The following is a 13,294-nucleotide window of genomic DNA, read 5'->3' on the forward strand; positions in this document are numbered from 1 at the left end:
CCCCCTTTTCTCTCTCTTCTGGAACTCCTATAAGATGAATGCTTGATGGTATTGCTAAGTTCCCTAAGTCTGTCTTCATTTTCTATTCTTTTTTTCTCTCTCCTGTTCAGTTTGATTGCTTCCTATTACTCTGTCCTCCACGTTGCCTATCTGTTTTTCTGTGCCCTCTACTATTTATTCCCTCTAGTGTATTTTTAATTTCTATTGAGCTCTTCATTTCTGAATGGTTCTTTTTTATGTTTTCTGTCTCGATTTTGAGTGTCTCATTGAGATCCCTCCCCTCTTTTCTCAAGTCCACTATATTCATATTTCTTAGCTCTGTTCATTTAGTTTCTTACTGTGATTTTGTCCTGTTCTTTGATTTTGGACAGAATCCTCTGTTGCATTTTGTCTCTCTGTGTCTGTTTCTGTGTTAGGAAAGTCAGCTCCATCTCCTGCTCTTGAGATTGATGGCCTTATGAAGAAGAGGTCCTGGGATGCCCTATAATGCAGTCTCCCCTACTCACCAGAATTTGGCACTTCAAGGGTGTCTCAATGTGTTGCATGTGCCCTGCTGTTGTAATTGAGCTGCTTTTGCAGTAGTCCAGCCATGGCTGTCTTTGCCTGTTGTGGCCAGGATTTGGTCCCGGTGTTGTTGCATCAGTCTGGGGCGGCCTGGGGTTTGAGTCAGACCAGGCAATGCCAGAGGGTAGCACCAAACTGCTGGGTGCTTTCCCTATGTTTCCCCCCGAGAGGCTTTCATTGGTGGGCAAGGCCTGCAGTGAGACCAGTTGTCTGCCCCCCAGCCTACTGCTGGGGCCACAGTTGTGTGTGGTTATCTTTCCCTTTTCCTGGGACAGGAGTCACTTTGGAGTGGTGCTGCTTCCTGTCAGGTCTGCTTGCATGATGCCACCCTTGTGGCACCACTTTGGATGGGCTCTGGCCAACAGTGTATTGGAGGGGGCAGGTCTGCAGGAGAATGTGATGGCAGTTCATGCTGTTAGCAAATTAGGTGGTGAGTGTTGGACCTGCATTGGTTCCTGCTGGTATCCACATATATAGGCTGGGAGGCAGGGGAGGAAAGTGGCACCTGCCAGCTCTTGGAGAAGTCTCCCAAGGATCCCTGCCCCTCCAGCACACACTCTGAGATTAGTAAAAAACCAAACAAAACCTCCTTCCCATACACCCCAGGCATTAAACTGTTCTATGCTGTATCTCCACAGGGCTGTTTGTTGTGCTCCACTTGCAGAGACTCTGTTCCTTGCCCTCTAGGCTCTCCATAGACCAGCCTGATTTTTATAGCATCCCATTTGTTAAGCCCTGCTGATTGTAGGAACTTGCAAAATTATGCCCCTCTGGTTTTCAAAGCCAAATGCTTCAGACCATGTCTCTGCCCTCCCCACCCTCTTCCATGTTACCTGTACTCTACATGTAGCTGTGAAGAGTCAGTTCTGCCAGTCTTTGGGTTGTTTCTGGGTTATATACACTGATACAGGTGTTATCTAGGTGTGTCCATGGGACAAGGTGAGCTCAGGGTCCTCCTACTCCACAGTCTTCTCTGGAAGTTGCTGTTATTATTTATATTGCTAAGCCCATTAATGGGAATATGTTTTTTAATTAACCCGAAATTATATGGCCAATTAATTTATGACAAAGGAGGCAAGAATATACAATGGGGAAAGATAGTCTCTTCAAGAAGTAGTGCTGGAAAAATGACAGCCAGATGTAAAAGAATAATAGTGAACATGAATAATAGTGAAAAAGAATAGTGAACATGCACATGGAAAAAGCAATCATGGAGAAATAATACTGGTATCAAATGAGTCATCCATTGATTTATTATGATAGAGACTGCGTTTGACTCAGTGGTTAAGGAATATGTAGGAAAACTCCATATTTACTCTTTCTACTCTTTACTGTAAAATCAGTAACATGGAAAGTTCTTAGCTTATTTCACATTGCCTGGTTTTAAATACTGAGCTCTGTAAGTTGTCTTGCAGGGGACAAGAAAGCTTTTTTCAGATAATCTCTTTAAACCTAAGTGGTGCCAAAAAAGATCACATACTACCACAAAAATATATTCTTTTTATACCTAAGTTCTATGAAATAATCAAAATCAGATTTGTGTAAGCTGTTTTCAATCCTTATATCTAACATTTTTCTCCTAGTGTAAGCTGTTTTCAATCCTTATATGTAACAGTTTTCTCCTAATAAGTTTATAATTTAATCTCCAATTATTTATAGTCAAATCTAGGTAAAATTTTAAAAGTTCTTTTATTATTTTGGGGAGTATTTTCTGCCCTACCATTATAACATTTCTTTTGTTAGAAATAGCATTTATGGTGTTAGATATAAAATCTAACATCCTATCAGGAAAAAAACTGCATGGTTTTTATAGCTTCTGGAACCATTTCAGAACAAAATCTGAAAGACTGTCTTAATATAGATCTATACCAGAGATATATTTCTACATTAGTAAAATATGCTTTATAAATTAATCTCAAGTCTGAGCCAGACACGGAAGGGTGGAAAGCCTAAATTCTGTACCCACATAATCAACAGTCTGTGGAAACTCTGGGAACCATGCCACTGGTCTCCAATGTAGCACAGTTGGGAAATGACACATTCTTTACGAAGCATTCATCCAGGAAATGAGTGGGTCAAAAAGCACACCAGTGAAAGGTCCATAAACTTATTTTATGAATGAAGATCATAAAGTGTACTGGCTCCAAGCTCAGCACCTTTTATCATGCTGTTGGATGTATAGAACAAAAAATAATTGTGTCAGCCATAAGAATATGGTCCCATGCCATTTCATAATTATTTGTAATCAATTTTTTCCATGTGTATCCTCATTCTCAGATCTTCCCACTTGCCCTTCCTTCCCCCCCAAAAATGAAATGGTATACACACACACAAACAGCACAAACTTAAACTAATCAGATTTATTCATGCTACCCATGAAAAGCAATTACATTTGTACATACAATCATTAACACAGAGACAAGAGAAATCTGATTAGACACACAACACAGAAAATAAATGTGAAAATTAAAAATAGTATATTTTAGTTATTAAACTTATACTGTACTTTCTACTTATTTATAGCAGCATCTGTAAGATTCCTCTATTTGTTAATAGTTAACTAGCAGCAAAATTTTAAAAATTACACAAATTCAGTAGATGTTTCCCTCCACTGTTTCATTCATACAGAATTTATCACATTAACCAAACAAAACCACTTCTATTTCCTAGAGAAAAAGGTAGGAAAAGATTTCAAAAGTCACCAGTTTCCCCCCAAGAAAAAGAAAGGGAGGAGTGAAGAAGGAAGATGAAAGAAATTTGCATGTTATTACCAAAAAATAAATTCTCAATCCCTTGACCAATTTTTGTCGAGTCTCCATGTGCGGGTTAGTGATTGAAGCTATGTTAACTTTATTTTCTGATTTTATATTGCAGTTGAAAAATATGTGGAAGTTCCCAGGAGGCCTGTCAGAGCCTGGAGAAGATATCGGTGTGTACCTTACATATTTTTAGTTGCTTGAAAAAATTTAGGAAATTTCTGTGTTTACTTTTTAGCTCTATAGCTGAAAATAAGATTTTAAATTTTCTGAGAAATTTCAGAGGTTACTTTGGGGCTAATATAAAATTAGCAGTAAAACTTGTAATATTACAACTTATTCTATTAGTATAAAAAACACTATTAGGAGCATACCACCTGTTCTGTTTAGGATTGCTTCTAGATTAATTTGTTTGAAAATAAAAAGCTTTTCATATACATTGGTAAAGTTTAGCATTTAGGGTTATTTTGGATAGGACTAATACTTTTCCTGGAATTAAACTGTAAGAAAACACAAATTCTTGACCATTTCACCACACAACCATGCATACTAACTTTATAAGTAATACTTATTTTGAGGTCCATTTAAAAGTCACTTATAGAGCACTACTGACTTAATTCTCCTCTTTATAATAATTTTGACTGCTATCTATTTTAAATAGTAAGGAAGCCAAAACTCTATGAGAAAGTCTCAAAAGAGAGAGAGCTCTCTAAAACAACTAAACAACTAAAACAACTTACAGAGCTCAGTATTTAAAACCAGGCAATGTGAAATAAGCTAAGAACTTTCCATGTTACTGATTTTACAGTAAAGAGTAGAAAGAGTAAATATGGAGTTTTCCTACATATTCCTTAACCACTAAGTCAAATGCAGTCTCTATCATAATAAATCAATGGATGACTCATTTGATACCAGTATTATTTCTCCATGATTGCTTTTTCCATGTGCATGTTCACTATTTAACCAACATTTACATATAAAGGCAACTTCCTAAATTATCTTTCAATATTTGTATATACTTGATGTGTATATACTTGAAACTTGATTTTTTTTTTTTAATGTTACAGATTAAAATGCCCCATACACAGTACATAGACAATTCCTAACAAACCAGAAATAAATTTACCACACTGAGATCTATCCATTGCAGATTTTGGTTTTTAGGTACTTCAGGGACCTTCTGCATAAATTCTGTTGTTTAGGTCTTCTTTTGAAATAAAAGATTGTGGAGTGGTGCAAATGCTGAAAGAAAGGACCATTTACTTTGGAACACCTACTTATTTCATACTATCCTTACGTGATCTGTGACATTGTGTGTGAGCTAGTTAAATTTGTTTTACAACTTTACCCAGTCCATACTGGGCAAAAATCAGGCCACAGGAAGTTTGTTAGTTTCATCTTTTGAGTCTTGCCTTCCCAAATGAATGGACTTTTGAGTTTTTATGGATCCTGAATTTTTACTTCTATTTAAATGCAAATGAATAAACATTTCCAAGCCAAGCATGCATAATTTTAGGTTTAAGTATACTCCAGAACTCTTTAAGTCCAGGTTTAAAAAAAAGAAAGGAAAAAAGTAGTGAATTCTGAATTTAAATATTTGTGGTTGTCACAACAACCCACCTATTTAGACAACATATATATGCCTTAACCATGTGGAATTAGAAGCAGCAACTGGCATTCTTATTGTCTAGGCGTATTATAAATTAAAGCTTTGCCTTAGAAATAATAAAATCCTGAAAGCAGCTAGAAATAATAACTGACAACAGAGTTCTGAAAGACCATGACTTATATCAGAGCATTTCTGTCTTTTAACACAATATTCTAAAGGATGAAGCCAAATCACCCAATAATTATTAAAATTATTTTCTTTAAATTCTGTATTTAGGAAAGTATGTAATATAGTAGAATACAGCCATCACAAATATAGCTCTTAAGTAGTAAACACTAGTTAACTGGGAAACACATGGGAAACATATTTGTTTTGGAATCCTTAATTCTATAATACTACTAAGTAAATGAAGCTCTCTTGTCCACAGTGCTTAAAAAAATTAAGGGGGGGCATATACAAAATAGAATGCAATCCTCAGGCTTCAATATGATACCCTAATAGTACAAAAGGATCTACAAGGTTAAAAATGGAGAAGTTGCCTTTCTAAAAAAAATACCATTTACCAGTGACAGGAAGAGAATCCCCTGCATGGGGAAAGGACTATAAAGTAGCAGGTTCTGATCAGAGCTCATCAGTGCACCAGAATCAGAGGGAAACAGTAGGAAAACCCACATTCTGCCCAATTTTTCCTGTTATTTTTTTCCAACCTAATCCTATTGTTAAATATTACAAAATAGAAATAACAAAATAAACTCCTTTTCACTGTCTTGTAACTAAACAAAACACTAGGACATATTTAAACATCTCTGTCAGCAAACATAAAAACAAAACCCCCTTGGTTTTTCCTATGTTTGTTAAACATATAGAACAGTAAATGTTATATCAGTTCAGCTTACAGTACATTAAAATAAAGGTAAAACAGAATAAAGCAGTTAAATAAATTTACAAGTTTTTAAATTCATGGTGAAAGCCTTGGGGTAAAGATTTCCACGTTGAGGTGGAAGAAGTTACTCATACCTCATAAGTGCAAAAGCACTTATCTACCCATTCATTTTTTACTCTAGTCAATGATATCTTGATTGAAGTTAAACTGATCAAACTACCCAGGGCAGTGCTGATTTTCAGTCAGCTGCTAAGGTGACTGCTGAGTAGGGTATATTCATTCACTCACAAGTCTGTCCTGTGCTTCCATGACACATAAAAAGGCTAGACTCCAAACGAAATGCCAAACTCTTAATTGGTGGTACTAAGAGTTTAACAGGACTCCGATAGTTATTTTTCAAAGTGTTTAAGGCATAAAAATAAACATTTAAGCAATAGTTAAGTGAAATCAGCAAATGACATGTAAAGTTTTAGACTAGTGCAGCAGTTTAACAAATTTAGTAGCAAACATGTATTACATGCCAGGCTGAAAATTCTTTTTCTCATTAGGTTTTCCTTTTATTAACACAAATTCTTCTTTTATGTTTTAGTTTTAAATAGTAATTTCTAACCATGTTTAAACTATGGCAAATCTCAAGGGAAGGGGAAGTCAGCATGTAATTCAAAATCACAGACCAATGTCTTATATTTTCGGACCCGTTGCTCTTCCCATGAATATTTCCAGAGCAGTTTCTTAGGATTTAAAAAAAAAAAAAAAAAAGCATATGTAGGAAATTCTTAAGCCAGTCTTTAATCAGAGTTATGTGGAAATTGAGACATTTTTCCTTGACTTCCTCTTCCTTACCTATTCTTCACCAATAAGACTGAGAAGGTAAATAAAATTTTCTTTACAGCAAACAAGGAAATAGAAGGGTCTTTGAGGAAAAATCTGTGGCTCTGGCAGTTGTGAAATTAGGAAGCTTCCCAGCAAACTGGGCAAAGAAGGCAGCTTTTTAAAGGGTTTTTCATAAAACACTTTGGGAGTCCGTGACAGGTCATCACAAAATTACAGAAAGCCCATTTAGGGGGTTCATCTGGAGATTTAGAAAAAGCAACCACAAAAATGTTGACAATAAACATTTTGCCCTAAAAATTTGCATAATATTGAAAAAATCAGCCTTATAAATGTGAAATCCTTGTTGTACTATTACAAAATTCTGTAAATTGCAAGTTTCTTGAACACTTCTGATAAAATGACTGCAGCTTGTTGGTGTCGGAGGAATGAATCCAAGTTCTTTGGAATCTCAAGAAACAAAGGAAATGCCCCAAATGACCATAATGGGATTCCACTGACAAGAACATAACAAAGTGGTTATAAATGAATCTGTTCTATGACTTCAGAGGCTTGACAGTCCCACCCAAGATCACCAGGAAAGCTTTGAACATTTCTCCATTCAGTACATTCTGCAGCTCTGCAGACTTTTGTAAGGAAGAATGGATCACATTTTCTCAATCCTAATATGTATAAATTTAGGCAGTTTTGATGGATGAGCAGGAACAGGATAATAATGAAGAAACATGTAGGAATATTAACTGCAGGAAACTAGGTTTTCAACTTCTGGGAAAGAGCAGGAAGAGATTAAAAATGTGACTCCAAAAATATACAGGTGGGTAAGCCTACAAATAGCCAAAGAAATACTCAATATTTCAAAAGCTTCTTAGATGTACAGTGGTAAGAAAATACTTTGGTATTTCAGGATGTCCAGAAGGCAAGTTTATGTTGAATCCTTTCTTAGGATGAAGTTTTGCTTTTCAACCTTTAGATAACATTACTTTATCTGAAAACTGTGATGATTAAAATTCTAAAAATGTGATCCTTACTGATTTGTACATCTTTCTTTTATATAGGAGACACAGCAGTTCGAGAAGTTTTTGAAGAGACTGGTATAAAATCAGAATTCAGGTCCCTTCTGAGCATTCGGCAACAGCACACCAATCCCGGAGCTTTTGGGAAGTCAGATATGTATATCATCTGTCGCTTAAAGCCATATTCATTCACCATAAATTTTTGCCAGCGTGAATGCTTAAGGTGTGAGTGGATGGATCTCCATGACCTGGTCAAGACTGAAAACACAACTCCCATCACCAGCAGAGTTGCTAGACTGCTCCTCTACGGGTACAGAGAAGGGTTTGACAAGATTGATTTCACCGTGGAAGAACTTCCAGCAGTTTACACAGGCTTGTTCTATAAACTGTATCATAAGGAACTGCCAGAGAATTATAGAACTATGATAGGAATGGATTAAATCCATATTTGTGTTTTTAAAAATGTTAAGTAAATGGTACGTGTAGGATAATGTGTACCATATTATATGAAGTGGTGGACATTTGGGGTTAACTAATATCTGACTTTAATTTTCCAATTTTGTATAATTTCCATGAAGAAAATTTGTTTTTAAAAGCCTCTTTCCAAATGAAGCAAATGTATGACAAAGAGTGTAGCTCTAAATAAGCTTCACTGGATAAAGGGAAATGCTATATAAAAGGTGGAAGTCTGTACTTTTTCTAGGAACTTTTATTGCTTTTCTTTACTAAGGCAATGGTTAAATATTTAGTATTAGATAAAAGGTTATCTGACCATTTATCCAAACTGAGCAGCTAGCTGTACATTTTTTTCTTTCACTAACAAATTTCTAAAACATCTTCTTTCATATGAAATGAGATCAGATGCTGCTATTAAGATCAGCTCTTAGCAGACATTGGAAGAAAAAGTATAGCTTTCTGCCCAGGTCCTGTTTTGGGTCCAAGTTTATACTGCCCAGTTCGTTTCAGTGCCACATACCAGCTGGAGTATTTCCTTGACCGATAAGTATTGTAGTTATTAGATTCCAATCGTTCAAAAAAGAAACACTCGTCCGTAACACATTTCTGAAAAACAAAGGAAGAATGAGTAGTTGTTATTATGCTTTCACATGAAACACTTATGAGAGTGCACTGCCCCTTCTGCTCAACCAGCAGCAGTGCTCTTGGCTTCAGAACAAACTAGTTTGCAAGACTCAACGGGCCAAAGTCTGACAGAATCTAGCTCTGCAGAGGGATACAGGACAAGAACTCAGCACATCAGCAGGAGAGCTTTCAGGCACATCTCTTCAGAGGAGGAATTCAAGGACCATTCTCCAGACCTACAATGGACAGGTTGGGTATCAGGCAGCGAGAGCACACAGATGCTGTCAGAACCACACTGCCTCAGACTTAAGCCATCCCATGAACATAGCTTTCACGAAGGGGGATATACCCAGTAACAAAGAAAACACTTCACTTAGTGAAACCCAAAGCTGTGGCTTCCAGTTAGGTATGTATGGCACATCCATACTCCTCCCAGTCCAGAGGCTGGTGACTAATCAGGGGTCGTTTTTACTTATACCAGGGTTCCCCTGAAACTGCTGGAAGGGTAACCCAGAGATACCTTCGTAAAGAAGAAGGCTTTGTTAATTAATACTTTACTCACAGAAACAGTATCAATTCTTAAGTTACAGCAATTTTTTTCTAGTGGCTAACATTTCTAAGGCATAAAAAGAATAGTTTATTATATAGAATATAGCTAATGTATATATAACGCCAAAAAATTGTATTAGAACATTAACATATGATTATTCCCAAAACACTAACAGAGAATGAAGAATAAGTAACATAGACCATATTTATTTCTGGCAGTGTCTTTCTTGTGGGAGGGGAAACTACTCTCCGTTTTTATTTCGATTGAACTCTTTAGGGGGGGAGTGGGAAAAGCTAGCTTTACAAATAGACCTGGAAATACTTTCCAAGTAATTAAGTCTAATAGGCTGCTACATTATTTCAAGTAAATGTTCAAAAATCAATTTCACAGGGTAAACTGATGATAGTTCTTGACCTCTGGAGTGTGTGTTTGAGGGGGTTTCAACAAATGATTTACTTTAAAGAAAAATCATTTACTACTTATATTACAATTAGGAAGAAAGAATTATACCCATATGGAAACCCATAAAAATTTATACATATTTGTATTTCCACATACAAATACAACATGTACATGTATGACATAAACCTAAAGCTTCGTATTAATGAGTGTACCAGATCCCAGCTTATTTCTGTATACTCAAATCTAGGAAACTTCAGGTTTACAAAAACTACACAGTCAAAAGACTTGAATCCTTTCCCAGATTCTTTAGTTCTAAGATAAACAGTGGCACAAACTGTGAGAAAAACATAAATCAAGCAGAACAATGAAAAGAGCTGGCATAACAACCAAAATGAAAATGATCTACATGTAACTGGCGTTTCCGTCATCTAAAGTTTCCGTCATCCGTGGTACTAGATCTTATAATCTGCTTCTAGAGATAAGAATTTTACTGGATATTTACTTGGCCTTAATGTTTTGACCATTGTTAACTCTTCAGAATGGAAATACACAAAATCTGATTTGCCCATTTTTTGTAACAAATTACTACAAAAGCAACTGAAGTCTTTCTTATGCAAATAAGTGACAGGTAGCATTACAGAGAAGCATTCATTGCACAAGGACCCAGCTATGTGATACACAGGACTGTCCTATGCATAAAGATTACACCTAGGATAATATTGATATTCTATATAGCTAGTACTTTAACTCTTCCTTTGAAGTTGATTATGCTTTTTGTGTTAACTGAAGTCAACCTGTGTTACTTTGTCATTTTCCAGTGCCACTGATAAAAATCTTCCTCTTTCCCTATTCTAGGTTTAGGATCAGGAGTAGAAGCAAATAGGGGATCCTGGGCATTTCAGTCGGTTAAGCATCTGACTCTTGATTTCAGCTCAGGTCATGATCTCACTCACAGTTTGTGAGATCAAGCCCTGCATTGGGTTCTGCACTTGTTGAGCAGAGCCTGCTTGGGATTCTCTCTCCCTCTCTCTCTACCCCTCCCCCACTCACACGCATTTTCTCTCTCTCTCTCAAAATAAACATTTTTTAGAAAAAGAAGCAAGCAGAGTAAAGAATGAGAGGATAAGTCACAGTAATCATAAAGATAACGTGAAAGGTCATCATTGAGCTTCACAGGCTAATTCTCCAGAGACCTGAACCACCTCATTCAGTCATCATTCTGGACATTGATTTTTTTGGTGTTCTGTCAGCTTCCAGGATGTCCCACCTTGCTAAGTTGGCACTCCCTACAGTGCTTGGCCTATTGGGATACATACCATGCAATAATATCTGTCTTCTCAACCAGTTCCTAGTATTTCAGAGAAAAGAAATAGTACCAGGGATTAAATGGATAATACATCATGAATCCACGTTTTTGTTTTTATTTTGTGTTTTTTTGTACAGAACTTACTTGTACCCTTACAAAAACAAATGGGAGGGAAGGAAAACTAGCTTCTGTGCTGAATGTTCAGATACGTAAATTTACTAAACTATTACATACTTGAAAACAAACTACATTTTTCAAAATGGGTAGTAGGGGCAAAATTCAAGTCTCAAGTCAAGCAGGCATTTAACAGCCCAATGTAAATACAATTTTCAATCCTCTCCATTCTAAGTTTACAAATCATCATCGGTGACTGTGATTTCAATATTCCCTGTTAAAAATGAATGCAAAGTAATTTTTGCCAAAATTTATAAACATTTACAGACCTTTTTCCCTATTCTCAATGTGTAACGCTAACCTTTTCAAACTTAGAAGAAAAGGGAATCTTCAAAGAAATGATGTCACAGAAGAAGTGGATAAAGTAGTTTCTAAGGGTTTATAACAACTTGTACCCTGTCTTTGAGGCCTTTATTTTATATAGGCCAATGATCTGGGAATTCCCTTAATTCATGGCTTTTGACTATTTCCATGTGTATCATTTAAAGATCACAACAATCTTGTGACATAATTATCTTATACCCATTATTTAAAACTCAATGCTCTTCATAACTTATTTCAGATTGTGGACACTCACTCTGCCTATGTATCTGATCCCTTTTCATAAAGCTAAGTTTGTCTTTTTTTTTTAATTCAAGAATAATTGGGGGATATAGAAGACACACAGTTCAAATGGTGCATTTACTCATTTAATGCATAGTTTTTCTTCCAGCCACTGGGATACATCAATGAACAAAACTGAACAAGGATCCCTGCCTTTGTGCCATTCAAATTCCAACTGGAGAGACATGCAATAAGTATAACTAAATAAATTATATGTTAAAATATGATAAATCCTATGGAAAAACGTAAAGCTGAGTAGGGTAAGAGGGATTGGGAGTAGAGGAATAGAGATTAGGTTGCAATATTAGCACAGTCACAGTATGCGCAATTAAGAAACTGACATTTGAGCAAATACTTGAAAGTGAAGGAGTTAACCATCCAGCTCTCAGAGAAGAAAGAGCATTCCAAACAGAAGGAATAGCTAGTCCAAAAGCCCTACAGTAGGACCATGCCTAGAATGTGTGAGAGGCAGCAAAGAGGCCAGTGTGGATGAAGCGAGGGCTTGAAGGGAAGATACAAAATAGATGAACATAAGGAAAGGGAAGCAAAAATAACATAAAAACGGAGGGGGACAAAACACAAGAGACTCTTAAATACAGCGAACAGAGGGTTGGTTGCTGGAGGGGTTGTGGGGGGGAGATGGGCTAAATGGGTAAAGGGCATTAAGGAAGACACTTGTTGGGATGAGCACTGGGTGTTATATATAGGGGATGAATCACTAGAATCTACTGAAATCATTGTTGCACTGTATGCTAACTAACTTGGATGTATATTTAATTAATTAATTATTTAAATGTTTATTTCTTTTCTTAATGAGTAAATCAAATTGTGTTAGCCTCCAGTAAAAATACAATGATATAGCAGAATCTAAAACTAGAGAGCTAAGACCAAAGAAATTCAGACTAAGAATTGAAATATATCAAGATCATCTAACTTTATAGACTATTTAGGCCCTGGGAAAACTAAATCAGATGGCTCTAATAATTGGACTATCCCAACAACATCTGTGAGGGTCTTTGGTGGGCCAGGCAACCTGCATTACAGACTTGCCTTAATTCTTAACTAACTCACATTTATGAGGAAGTCACTTAACTTTTCCAAGCCTTACTTTCCTCATCTGTAAAATAAGATTATATTAGATGATATTTAGGATCCTTCCCAATCTTAGAGACGCCTGGGTGACTCAGTTGGCTAAGCATCTGACTCTTGATTTCAGCTCAGGTCATGATCTCATGGTTTGTGAGATCAAGCCCCAAGTCAGGCTCTGTGCTGACAGTGTGGAGCCTGCTTGGGATTTTCTCTCCTTTTCTCTCCCACCCCACCCCTACTCAGTCTCTGTCTCTGTCTCTGTCTCTGTCTCTCTCTCTCTCTCTTCCTCTCAAAATAAATAAATAAACATTGAAAAAAAAAAAAAAGATCCTTCCCAATCTTTAACAATCTTTAAGGCTTTAAAGTCTTTTAAACAATCTTTAAGTCTTGATATACAATGAGAAAAGAAGTATCTCCCATTATACATTGATCAA

General features: G+C 36.3%; 2 protein-coding genes across 2 annotated transcripts in view; one reads left to right on the plus strand and one right to left on the minus strand.

The window, feature by feature from the left end:
* The window catches only part of NUDT6 (nudix hydrolase 6), a 42,344-nt gene extending 31,707 nt beyond the window's left edge, over nt 1-10,637 (plus strand). The window contains exons 4-5 of the mRNA XM_030313120.1: nt 3,439-3,493; nt 7,699-10,637. Of these exons, the coding sequence (XP_030168980.1) occupies nt 3,439-3,493; nt 7,699-8,096 (453 nt within the window). The 3' untranslated portion in view covers nt 8,097-10,637. The remainder of the gene's footprint in view (nt 1-3,438; nt 3,494-7,698) is intronic.
* Nucleotides 8,533-13,294, minus strand: part of FGF2 (fibroblast growth factor 2) — a 59,830-nt gene continuing 55,068 nt past the window's right edge. The window contains 1 exon segment of the mRNA XM_030314481.1: nt 8,533-8,718. Within this exon segment, the coding sequence (XP_030170341.1) occupies nt 8,533-8,718 (186 nt within the window).

This window comes from Lynx canadensis, chromosome B1 (genome assembly GCF_007474595.2).
Source record: "Lynx canadensis isolate LIC74 chromosome B1, mLynCan4.pri.v2, whole genome shotgun sequence".
Lineage (NCBI taxonomy): Eukaryota > Metazoa > Chordata > Mammalia > Carnivora > Felidae > Lynx > Lynx canadensis.